This window comes from Podarcis muralis, chromosome 3, assembly GCF_964188315.1.
Source record: "Podarcis muralis chromosome 3, rPodMur119.hap1.1, whole genome shotgun sequence".
In the NCBI taxonomy this organism is placed as follows: Eukaryota; Metazoa; Chordata; class Lepidosauria; order Squamata; family Lacertidae; genus Podarcis; species Podarcis muralis.
This window is the reverse complement of record NC_135657.1, coordinates 32,108,978-32,121,741: the sequence shown is the minus strand read 5'-3', so window position 1 is coordinate 32,121,741 and position 12,764 is coordinate 32,108,978. Positions and strand designations below refer to the sequence as shown.

General features: G+C 44.1%; 1 protein-coding gene across 2 annotated transcripts in view; it reads right to left on the bottom strand.

Annotated features, from left to right (window-relative positions):
- The window catches only part of COQ8A (coenzyme Q8A), a 56,720-nt gene that overhangs the window by 18,559 nt on the left and 25,397 nt on the right, over positions 1-12,764 (bottom strand). For both annotated transcript variants that reach the window (XM_028724494.2, XM_028724495.2), the window contains exons 4-5: positions 12,497-12,563; positions 3,918-3,992 (exon numbers count right to left, since the gene is read on the bottom strand). In XM_028724494.2, the coding sequence (XP_028580327.2) occupies positions 3,918-3,992; positions 12,497-12,563 (142 nt within the window). The remainder of the gene's footprint in view (positions 1-3,917; positions 3,993-12,496; positions 12,564-12,764) is intronic.

The window sequence follows — 12,764 nt, the reverse complement described above, 5'->3', positions numbered from 1 at the left end:
AAAATCATACTGTTGCTCCTCTTCGGAAGAGAACAGCAGCAAAAAAGTGAGCCGTGATGCTTCATTTGAAAAGTCTTTTTGGAATGAATGACAAGATGGGCAGGTGGAGACAAGAGGCAGCCACAGGATGCATCTTTTGACTTCATCAGAAAAACAAACTTGACCTGGAATCGCAGAGGTAAACTCAAAGAGGAAACCTACAGAACTTACTGCTATTATTTTTGATTGGTATTGCCATTTCCTGAAGTTCCGTATTGATTTTACTATTAAGTGGAAGGACATCTTCAGGAACACAGCAAATGCCAGATCAAAACTTGCACTCACTAGCTGGAGAACACCTGCTACCAAATGAGCCATCCCTTTCGTGCCCACTCCCTATTCTTAACAGTTGTTCCATGCAATGTTACCCAAAATGTGTAAATCCCACACCTACTAGGTGTGTTAAGCATTGCAGTCTAAGATATCTAAAACGTTCCCTGATGCTTCTCCAACCTTTACTGGAAGAGGTCCATGGGACAGCATTTGCAAAGCCTACCTTGTATCAGCCTAAACCGTGTTATAGGATTACAAAGGTTGTCTTCTGAGTGTTGAGCCTAAATCTCCTGTCCCACTTTACTGCCCCTGTTTTCCACACCAGCTGTGAACAACTGATGTTTATCTTCTTTCCAGAATGATTCTAAAGGCTGATTTCCCTGTAATCCTCTGAATGAGAGGCAGCACGATTTAAAATTCACCCATTCTGGTCTTCTACTCCAGGCAGCCAAACAGGCAGTATCCTTCACGTCTCTGCCTCACCCTTTTTTTACCCCTTTCCTCCTAGCTTCTCCCTGGAAAGAGGGAAGAGCTGCAGAATCGACGAAAGAACCCAGACCTCACTTTTAAAACCAGCGATCTATCCTTTCCATACTAATCCTGCCCTCTGTAGAATGTAGAATCATTTTTTTAGTTATAACAAGAGATGTGGGGAAGCAGTGGCCTTCCATGTAGGACTCCCAGTTTCTATGACCACTAGGCCATGCTGGGTGAGGATGATGGGAGTCAAAGTCCAACAGAACTGAGAGGACTACAGGTTCCTCCACTGCTAATCTACAGGTGGTCAGGAAAAAAGTCTCATGAGCTTGACCACTACACACACATTTCTACTTTTCTTCCTTAAACACACTAGCAAATTAACAGAAAACGCCCTTGATAGGTCAATGTCTCCTTAAACCAAATCCCATAAAAATAGCTGCTCCCACCTCACCTTGCTGTTTTTGCCAGCAACAGCAAGTTCTACACCCTTTCATAGTATGGCTGATCTTGCATGCAGGTCGGGGAGTGCCCGATTATACAAGGTACCTCTGGCAAACAGAAAAATGTAAACAGAACTGTTACACAATCTTTCTTTAAGAACAAGCTCTCTCCAATAAGAGGAACGAGAGTTGCAAGGGAATGCCTTCAGAGCCATTCAGGGTGATCTGCCACCATGCTTTTTCGAATATATATTTTGAACCTGTGCACAGATTCTGTGATTGTACAGCTTGATATTTCTGCAAGAAATTCTGACGTTTCTGCAGGAGATTTAAGGTCGGCCACAGGTGACTTTAAACTCTTGTTCTACATGCCCCAGTTTTGCTCCGTGCACAGCGGGGAGTCCCATTCAAGGGAGTATATATGCACTGAGACACTTTCACATACTACCCAAGCAGCATGGGGTAACACACATTTGTGAACCTGTCTGATGGGAACAGTGAAAGCTTTGCTGTCAGGAAACAGGAGCCAACATACTGGAAAGATTGTAACTGAGATGCTAAAGTTTAGGGCATCAAGAGAGATCAGATAAATTCCATCTGCACTCTCAGGAAGGAACTAACAGTTTCTCCAAATATAATATGCACCTCTAAGAAAGTGCTACTATAATTACGGGAGGAACATTATGCAGGGACAGGTTATCGCAGATTGAGCAAGACTAAGCTAAGAGGGTTTAGTGACAGAACTCACACTTCACATACCAAACACAGGAAAGCTGCATGACCATTGCTCTCTCTGGTTCTGTATTGTCTACGCTGGCCAGGAGTGACTCTCCTGGAGATGCCAGGGATTGCATGCAAAGCAGATGCTCCACTACTTCCATGCCCCTTCCTAAAACTTTCATGTTCAACCCCAGTTATAAGGACTCCAATGCTAAGACAGAGAAATCTCTGCTTGAGACCTTGGAGAGCCTACCAGAGAAGACAGCAAGTCATGTGTAGCTGTCAGGTAATGTAAGAAGCACAAGAATAGCCTGCTACATCAGGTCAATGGCCCAGATAGTCCAGCATCCTGTTCTTACAGGCGTAACATTCAGTTATCAGGGCTGAAACTGGCAATGGGCAGCCACAGTCCTCTCTCTCTCTCTCTCTCTGCCATCTGCCAAGCAGAAGGGCATATTGCCAAGAGCTTTTGCAATTAGGTGAAGGGCCGCATAAAATCAGGCTGAGGGTCACCCCTCCCTATGCTGGGGGTGGGCACACATAAGGAAGGATCGGTGTTCACATATGTCAATGGGTCAGATGCTCAGCGGAAAGCCAGCCCCTTGCAATGTTATTGAGCACGAGGCTGGCTTCATGGCCAATTCCACTGCCAACCAGAGATCTTTCAGTAATATAGCCCTGTTACAGAGGGAAAATGGACCCTTGGTGGAGTCACAGTTAGGTATGGCACTAAAGGCCACTACTCTCAGGTTACTTTTCCAGATGCACATTTTTAACATGTAGCAAACCGGTGGGGAAGAAAGAGAAGCCAAATATACACATCCCTGATTAAATACCAGCCATAACCAGGCATCCCGTGAATCAGATTTGTCAGAGTTACACCTTGACCATTGACCAGTGTTGGGCAGCTTTCTCTTATAATATTTTGAAGAGTGGGGAAATAAGGTGGGAAACACTTTACTTAACAACAACAACAAAAAGGAAAAGTGGAAGGTCTGGCTTCTGGCAGCAAGACGTAGATAGATAGATAATTTATTACGGTCAAAGACCAGCCCGCATAACACAATAAAAACAGCATTCATAAAGATAAAATATACAATCAGAGCAGATTGCAGCAGACAGCAAGATGTAAATTTGGCACAGTCCTCCTCTTCCCAAACTAATCCAAGTGCATCCATTTTGCTTTTAAGCGGTATGAGCACCTTGGGCAGGACGAAGTCCAGCTCTCTCTCCGAAGCCCTGGCTGACCCCTCCTGAGTTTGAGAACTTGCATCGGGCAAGATCAGATGCAAGTACAGAAATGACTTCATTGCTGTTGCTGTGCAATAACACTTCACCCCTTATCGCAGATATATTCTATATAACCTTCACTTCAGTGACTTGTCGTTAGCCAATGCCAAGACAAACAAGAGATCTATTTATGGTAAAACAAGGACTGGAACCATTATTATTATTATTATTATTATTAAATCATCTGAAAGGATAGAACCAGAAAGGCAAACTTCAAGTTCAAGGATTGCTGCAAAACAGGACAGGCAGCCACGAAGTCATTCATTTTCCTGAGCAAATAGACAGCGGGCTTCTGTGTTGATCAGGGTCAGTAGAGAGGAGGACTCTTTGAAGGGGTGGACAAGCTCACCCTGCTCCACAGTTTAGCTTTCTCCTGTCCTGCTTTAGGGGCAAGAGGAAGGGAATTTGCTTTCCTTAAATGCACTGAATCACCACTATTCCTTGAAGTATTTATTCAAAGAGGAAAACAATTGAAAGTTGCTGCGTAGGTTCAGGGGGAGAGCGGAATCTGGATGCAGAAACACTGTAATACTTTTATTAGTAACTACCCTAGTGACTATAGTGTCGTGCTGCCCCTCCTTTAGTTGTGATTCTGTGCGCTTGTAGAGCAAATTGTGTTTGGGGACAAGGACACGACCGGATGCTTGTATTAGCAGTAAGCAAAGGAACACTCACCATTCTGCTCTTCGGATCTAAGGCTCTTTTTCGCAACCTCTGCCAAGGCTCCGATGCCAAGACCAACAGCTAAGCCTTTAATGGACAAAAAGGAAAGGGGGGGAGAGAGACAAGAGAAAGTCAAAGGCAGCGGGATAAAATGCCATCTGTATGCGGTTACATATCTTTGTGGCTTAATGAGCAGAGGCAAAGTAGCTCTTTATTCAATACGGTTTAAACTTGACTACAGAGCACAAAGGGAAAGAATGCAGCACCGCTCCGCTCAGTTTCAGAGGCATGCTGTGCCCACTTTCCCCAGGGCAGCAAAACCTCTGTCCAAAGGAAACATCTTCTGTTCAGAGAAAAGGGCTTTAGAAACCAAGAGTTAAAGGGGCAAGCAGGGACAGTAGTAGAGACTGCAGGTTGTCCATCAATGAGGACAAGTTTAGTACTAGTCACACAGCGTCTTTGATCTGACACAGCAAAAATTAGGGAGGTCAGTAAACTATCCTGGAGGCTGTGCCTAGACCTTTAAATATCCCCACATGCTTGTTTAATGCAACTGTTATTTCCACAACTGAAATAAAAGATACCCCACTTCATCTGGCATCCTCAACATTTCATCAGTCCCTTCGACCTTCCTCCACAATCTGTTTTACCCTTTACCTTACTGTGGCCAGCAGTGCTCAAATTTGACCCCAGGGCAACTGGAGGAGGAGAATGAGTGACATAGCTTATACCTCCCCACCTCCCCAACAGCATATTTGCCCTGGTGTTGATACCTTGGAGCATTTAATGGTATCTAGGTGGAGGATCTGGCAACTCAAGTTCTTACATGATAAGTTCTCTCCAAAAATAATTTAATAACAAGATGATTAAATCTAGAGCAGTCAAATGCAGGACAGGGGAGGGAAAGTTGCACAGGCTGGAACTGGAATGGAAAACCTCAATTTGCAAGTGCAATTAATGCAATAGCACCTCCGCATGATGGCTGTGGAAGATAAGTACCATTCTGCCACACATGCAGACACGCACATACATGCATGCAATATTTGCACAAAATAACACAGGGAACACCCAGCTAAGCTCTGTTCAGCATCAACAACTATGAAATACCAACTGTTTGTTCCATACCCAACCTAGCTCGTAATTGCTTAGAGAATGAGATTTTGGAATCTGCAGAGGTGAAATCTGAAGAGAATCTCTATATTCTTGCCTTGAGTGCGGATGTGTCGAATGAAATTAGGAGATATTTCAGCAATCCTCACTTGAGTAGCAGTTCAGAGTGACATAATAACCCAAAGCTACAGGATTCATATCTCCATAACTAGGTTGGCAGATCTTCTAACCACCTCTTCATCTGCAAGTACATCAGCAAGGAGCTACCACTAACATATATGTGTATATCCACACACCCCATGGGAGGAAAGAAAAGGCCAGAATTTTATGAAGGAGTTGGTAGAAGACTCAAGGCAAATCTGACTAGCTGAACAAAGACTGGAGCCCTTACTAGGCCTGCAGGGCGATGCAGAGGGATAAATCTTACTTCTCTACCTGTGTTGCATTTACTCAGTGGTGCTCTCTCACATCCATGTCATAAGTTTCCTTCAAAGCCCTAACAGCTTAAGACCATGTTAGCTGGCAGTGATCTTCAGGCTTGAGGTGTTGTTGGACTACAAGTCCCATCTTCCTTGACCATTGGCTAAGATGTCTCAGGACAATGGCGGCTGTAGTCCATCATCATCTAGGGCAGAGGTTTTCAACCTTTTTGAGTCCACGGCTCCCTTGACCAACTACGTTCTTTCTGCAGCACCCCTGTGGGGCTCAGGAGCCCATTTATGTCACCCTTTGCCTGGCAGCCTCTCACCCTTTTTGCAAACACCCTCCCTTGTGGAGTGTTTCCTCAGCCTCCTTTCCTCTCCCCTCTCCTTGGGAGTCCTCCAGGCAGCCACTGCTGCCGCCCCTGGTCTCTGAGCTGCCCCCCGCCCCCACCCCAAAGACAGGTACCTGGTCACACTGTCCATTCCCAACAGCAAGGGCTGGCGGACTGGCTGGCTGGCTAGCTGGGCTCCCTGGCCTGCTTGCTTGCATGCTTACTCCGAGGCTGCTCCAGCTTCTGGCAACCAGCACCCCCTGGCCAGTTCCAGAGGCACCATTTGTCTGGGGAGCTTATAGCCAGGGCTGCTGCAACGAACAGCCATGCAAGCCTTTTGGATGCAGAGATGCAAGAGGGCATCAGAGGAGGGAGGGAAGGAAAGAGGGTTGCCCGTGGCACCCCTGACCATCATTCAAGGCACCCCAGGGGGCCACGGCACACTGGGTGAAAACCACTGATCAATGGACCCAAGACTGAAGAATGCTGGCTTAAGGATGAGTTGCTCCCATACAGGTCAATCATGAAATGAAGATCAATGCCAGAAGCCTTTGTTCTTGGAGTCATGTCAAAAAAAATTAAGCAAGTGAGCATGAGATATGGGGCCATCTCTGTGGCAGTGCCATGATTGTTGCATGCCCTCCCAATTGAAAGACGTGTTTATTTCAACAGCCTTTTTATTGTTGCAGATTTCAATATCTAGCATCTTTTACTCTTTGTGCTTCTTGCTTTGGGTACTCTGTTACGGCTTTTAGAACTGGCTGTACCTGCTTTTTTATTAATTAGAACTTATGCTATATGCCACACTGGGAACTTTTGGTAGAAGAGTGGGATATATTTTATTAAATAAGAAAGTAATTATATAACTATAATGCAAAACAACCTATTGTTATGCCAGCAGTTTAAATGAGCCAAGAACTTGACATTTACATGCGCTTTGATTTGACTTATCCAGCTTCAACACCTCTTCTTCCCCACTGGATAATGTTTAGACGTGTACAATATGTACTTTCCCTTGAACTGCACAGCTCCACCTTAATTATCACATAAACTCACCTCCCTCCCCAGAACCACAGCAGCCGAAGATAGGCCCATGTCATAAACAACTCCAAATGGTTGGCTTTTTAAATATTAATCAGGAGGCATATCTTGCTTCACTGTTTTAGAACTGTTTACATTATCAATTTATTTTGATAAGGCCATTCTCCTTCAAGGGAGGCATTCGCCTTAGTGTTTGCAAACAGACTGCATTGTAAAGCCAGGTTGGTGGTGCTGCTCTTTGAAACAGCAGTAGAACATTGTAGGGGTATTTTCAAGCCTGCAGAGTTTTTTGTACATCTGACAGTGACCTAAATAAGAATTGAATTCTTGCACCACATGCTCCAATTCACGATTCTCAATCTACTTCTTGGGGGGGGGGGTTCCTGTTTTTAAGGAATTATATGCCATTATAGGAACCTTTCTTTTGGGTGGTGCAGTTGGACCACGACAACAGGTCAAACAGCAGGATTCCCACCTGCTGATTTACACCAGCACAAACCCAGCTTGGCTACTTGGCCACCCTGTGTTGAAGTAGGGTTCCCGGGGACAGTCCCCAGATTTGCAAATCTGTCCCCAGGAAACATGGCAGCTGCAGCCTCAGCAGCCAGGAGCCAGCCTGTTACTCTGCGCATTTATGTTTCACAGGGTGCGAAAGAAGGGCTTTGCACCTTTATACAAAATACATGTGTGCCAGGGTCTTTTGCCTCACCATCCCCACTACTGACTACCTGTTGCTACGCAGCTTAAATAAATAAATAAATAAATAAATAAATAAAATTAAAAAGTGTCCCCGGATTCATTGAGAAAAATCTGGTAACCATATGTTAAAGCCCCCTCACCAACTTCTTCACTGTAGAATCATAGAATTGTAGAGTTTGAAGGGACCCTGTGGGTCATCTAGCCCAACCCCCTGCAATGCCAAATGCATCACAACTGATCGGAAGATAATACGGGGAATGCTATGCAAAATCAGTGCATAAAGTAAAAGCCTAATCTGGAAATGCAACAGCAACAGTTTTTTGTTTTTGTAAAAAAAAAAAATGCTTCTTAGACTCACAGAATTGTAGAGTTGGAAGGGACCGAAAGGGTCATCTAGTCCAATTCCTGCATTGCATGGGGTTGGACTACATGACCCTTGTGGTCCCTCCCAACTTAAAACTGAAAGCAGCCCATGTATTTTTCATTTGCCGTCCAACCAATGCATGAAGATTAGTACCAAGGGAGTGTGAAGGGCAAATATGAAATGCAATACAACAGAAGGCTGGTTTGGAAAGATAGGCACGCCCTTGTAGGGTTTGGCAAACAAGCCTATGATTAGCAGAAAAATCAAGTGATAACTATGCAACCAATAACCTTGTTCACACTGTAATAAAATCCTGTTGTTACAGAGTCGCCACAGAGTCTTGGCAGGCATAAACACACCCACCCCACACACATAGCTTCCCTTCAGAAGAACAAACAAGCCCTCCCCTGTTCACAGGCTTCTAACAGTTGAAGAGGAGGAGCTCCTATGCTTCTGAACTCTGTGGCCAGCTGTGGAGGCAGGCACATGCAAAGTCCACCCAACAACCAGTGCTGCTTACCTGCTGCGCTAATAATTAAATCAATTCAATACCCATAATTCAAAATGCACTGATATAGGCCAGATTATGTATCGAGTAAAACTAAACGTTGCACAGCATGCAGGTTTGCATGCATCTGCCCCAATGTGACATGCATTTTAGCAAAAGCAGCCAGAAGGAAACAAGACTCAAGGGAAACCCGACTGAACAAAGGCTGGAGTCCATACTAGGCATGCAGGGTGGTGCAGGTGAACAAATTCATGCAGTGGGGCTCTCCCACATCAATGTCATTAGCTTCCTATTTGTGTCCAGGCTCAATTTAAAGTGCTGGTTCTAGCCATCAAAGCTCTAAGCCGCTTAAGACCATGCCAGCTTGCAGTGATCTTCAGGCTCGGGATGTTGTTGGACTACAAAGCCCATCATCCTTGACCATTGGGCTAAGCCAGTGTTTGAGAACCCTGGTTAAAGTTACATAGTTACATCAACCTTGATGCAGAAGGCACACTACATCCCAACCAACGTTGAAAAGTGAAGACGAGGAAAGTTTGCATGGGAGAATGGTTACGTGACGAGGGAACATGATGCCTGCGCAAGGACTCTTGAGGCTATGTTCACATTACACTGATTTCCAGGCTTTCTGTAGCCCACCCTTCCTCCAGATCAGGTCACAGGGCAGCTTACGACGCCACACATTCAGTGGCAAATGTTAAATAAAACAGAATTAACTCCAGACACCCAGCACCAAGCAGAAGCACCAGCCAGCATCATCAGGATCCAGACTTCTAAGTCAAGAACTACTCTGTTCACCACACTCTTCAAGGACCTCATTACACCTTCAGAGAGTGAGTGCAACTGCAATTACTGTGGGCCTGAATCTGATTTTTAAAAGAGATCTCAGTGCTCTGCAATTTCTGACTTTACATTACTTTTTTTTAATTGCTTTCACTTCTCCAAAACCAAGTTGATCTTAACTCTTTTATATATATATATATATATATATATAAAGCACTGCAGCTATATTTAAATAGCAGATGAGGAGAGTTTTTGTTTTTACTGAGACCAGTAAACCAGAAACAGAGAAAGGAGGGCCATATGAACTTTTAAGAGAAGTTATATTTTCAGGAAGGTTTGGTGAATCCTACATCCAGGATCACATTCTGTGCTCAGTGAATAACCTATGCACACAGAGCCTGACAAATAGCACTGATCTTAATACGACTTACTTATGTATCAGCCTGTTTAGGACTAGGATGCCAAAACAAAGCTGCAAAGCTTTGTCTGCTGTAAAAACTGGTATTTTAAGGGAGAACTCTTGGGCTTATACACTTCTTCCACCCCTTCTGTAGTATACAATTACTCCTTCCTTCCTTGGCTGCAGGCAACCCATGGTCTTCTGTTTTGTCTAAGTCAATAAACTATAGTTTTGAAATGCTGGACTCTAAGACAAGTGCAAGCCAGAGTTTGCTGGTTTATGCAAAACAGAAAACTATGGTTTGCCTCATACAAGGAAGGGAGGGAAGCACTGTACATGAGGGCAGAGGAGGTGGAAGCCACTGAGCCAGAGACTCCTTAAAGCCTCTTTCATATACTGCTAAACCATAGCTCGGCACTACTTTTAATCAGCCCAGTTCAACACTGAGAAAAATTATTTTGGGAGAAGCTTCTTTTAAAGACAGCCTCAGCAAACAGCTGTTCACAGTAGAAAGGAAACTGACTAAGATACCAAGCTCGTTTAAGTACAGAGAGTGACTTTTGTGTTCCCACACCAAGCTAGAAGCAGATTACAGCACTCCCACCACCCCTGCTGAATTGTTTGAGTCAATTCATAAGGCTGGCCTGTCAAGTTTCAGACAATGGTCATCCCCCTCCTATGCATTCCTGACACATTTTGGAGACAACGGTTCAAAATATCTGCTGCATATACTTAGTTAACCGAAAGCTAAACCTTCTCAACTCAGCACAGAAGCATATATTTCCTATTTAAAGCTTGAGTGTGAGGAAATTCTAATGGGAAAGCTGTTGCTACAGGATCATGAAGACACTTGTGGCACACAGCTTGATATCAATAATAAGTCTGATGTGCAGAGCCAAAAAAGTTCCCCATCTCTGTCAGGCCTCCCCATTTGGCCTGTGAAACCATTTTGGCCAATCTTCACCCACTTGCTATACAACTGACATCATTTATCTGTTTAACCCACCAGATGGATCTAATTCCCCACCCCTGCCCCAGAAGAGAGCTTTCTACTCCTCACCTGCAAAAAAAAAAAAAAAAGGTGACAAAACACTTGAACTCAGAGAATTCTTGAAGAGTTCTTTCCATAGCTGATATAGAGAAGACAAAATAAGATTCAGCCCCTGACATCTGTCTTTTAAAGGTGCCAAAGGACTCCTTCAGCTACAATCTGCAATTGTTCCACAGCAGAACCATAAATATCTACAATAACTCAGCAGACATTCCCTTTAGTGAGCATATTCAAGGAAGAGGAAGTATTCAGGAGGTCCCAATCTAAACAATGTGGATTAAAGTGTTTGCAAGCACAAAACTTATTTACAAGGGAGGGAGGAAGCATTCATAGCATTATTTCTTGTACTAACTCAGGGAAATGTTTACTTTGTTCCCTAGCTTTGAATCTGCTTCAAGTAAAATTGTATACTGCACAGGCCTGAGGTGCCTTGCCTTGTAGAAGCCAAGTTCCTTAACACTTTGCTACATAGACAGAATCGTTCAAAAGGCATATAGAAGTAGATCTCATCTTGGAGAAATGAATACTAAGGAGAGGTGCCAACTCTAGCTATAAATAGGGAAGGTCACAAAACAGCAGGGACGCATGTTGGCTGTCTACACACTCGCTACACCAAACATACCAAAGGGAAACTGATACCCTTTCATCATGCTACAGGGTTCAAGATGCTAGCGATTCCAGGGAGCTCAAAGAGGTGCAGAGAGGGTTCTTGGTCTGGTTCTAGATATAGAAAAGTACCTTTAAAGAGCCAGGATATCACAAGCTTCAACTTTTCTATCTATTGTGTTATAGTGATGGGGAAGGGCAGGGGTCCCACACCTGGTAGAATCCTCCCTTTTAAACGTAAATCTTAAAAGGAATAGTACAGTGGTGCCCCGCAAGACGAATGCCTCGCAAGACGAAAAACCCGCTAGACAAAACGGTTTTCCGTTTCGGAGGCGCTTCGCAAGACGAATTTCCCTATGGGCTTGCTTCGCAAGACAAAAACGTCTTGCAAGTCTTGCCATTCCCCCCCCCCCCGCTTTTTCCCCCTTTTTCAAAGCCGCTAAGCCGTTAATAGCCTTTTAACAGCTTAGCCGCTAAGCCTTTAATAGCCGCTAAGCCGCTAAATCGCTAATAGCACTAATCCGCTTAGCCGCTAATGGGCTTGCTTCGCAAGACGAAAAAACCGCTAGACGAAGAGAATCGCGGAATGGATTCTTTTCGTCTTGCGAGGCACCACTGTATCTCTCTGTAAACAAAATGTGTGCCCCAAGTATTTGGAGTAATACTGACTGGGCTAGGAGTCAACAGCCAAAACACAGTGCCACAGAGATGCTGCAATTTGAAAGCCACTTGTTTCTTGAATCATTTTATGCCATCTCTGACGCCTTTCGAGTCATTTTTGCAAAACAAAGACCATGTGCATAAACTTGCTACTGAAGGAAGCTACGCACACTTACCTTGGAGTGAAGTCCCATTAAACTCAACAGGGCTTACTTCCAGGCAGATATGCACAGGATAACACTGTTTAAAGGTTTGTATACAAAGAAAGAAGTGGGAGTTTTTGTGGGGGGAGACTACTTGGATTTTTAAAAATGCATTATTGAGGGTTTTCAACTGCTGGTAGCCACCTTGGCTGATGGGCTGGGAAGATGGGCTGTGCATATGCCTGAAGTACTTAACACACTTTTATTCATATTTAAAGCCTCTATTCAAGAGCTCTAGTCTCATCTTGGACACACTCCTATCTCTTTGTATCGTTTTAAGTTTCTATCCTGCTGCATCCCTGTCAATTTCCTTTAAAATACATCATGTCTCTCTATTCAAGTACCAGCTTCCTGATGAATACAGAAGCATCAACATTCACAGTCTTATTCACCACAATTCAGAAAGACTCACCTCCAAAATTAGCGAGTCTCCCAATTCGAGTAACTGGCACCTTTCGCTCCCGGGCACGTTCACTGAGCTGCAGGGATTTAGGAGAATACGGACCATTAATATGGACAACTATTTTCCTAGCAAATGCATCAAGAATTCGACTTTGGCAGCAGAAAATTGGCTGGCAGTGCAATCCTATACATGTCTACAAAGAACTAAGTCCCATTTTGTTCAACAGTACTAGTTCTGTAATTACTTATGAACCTGTGTGATCACATCCAGATCAATC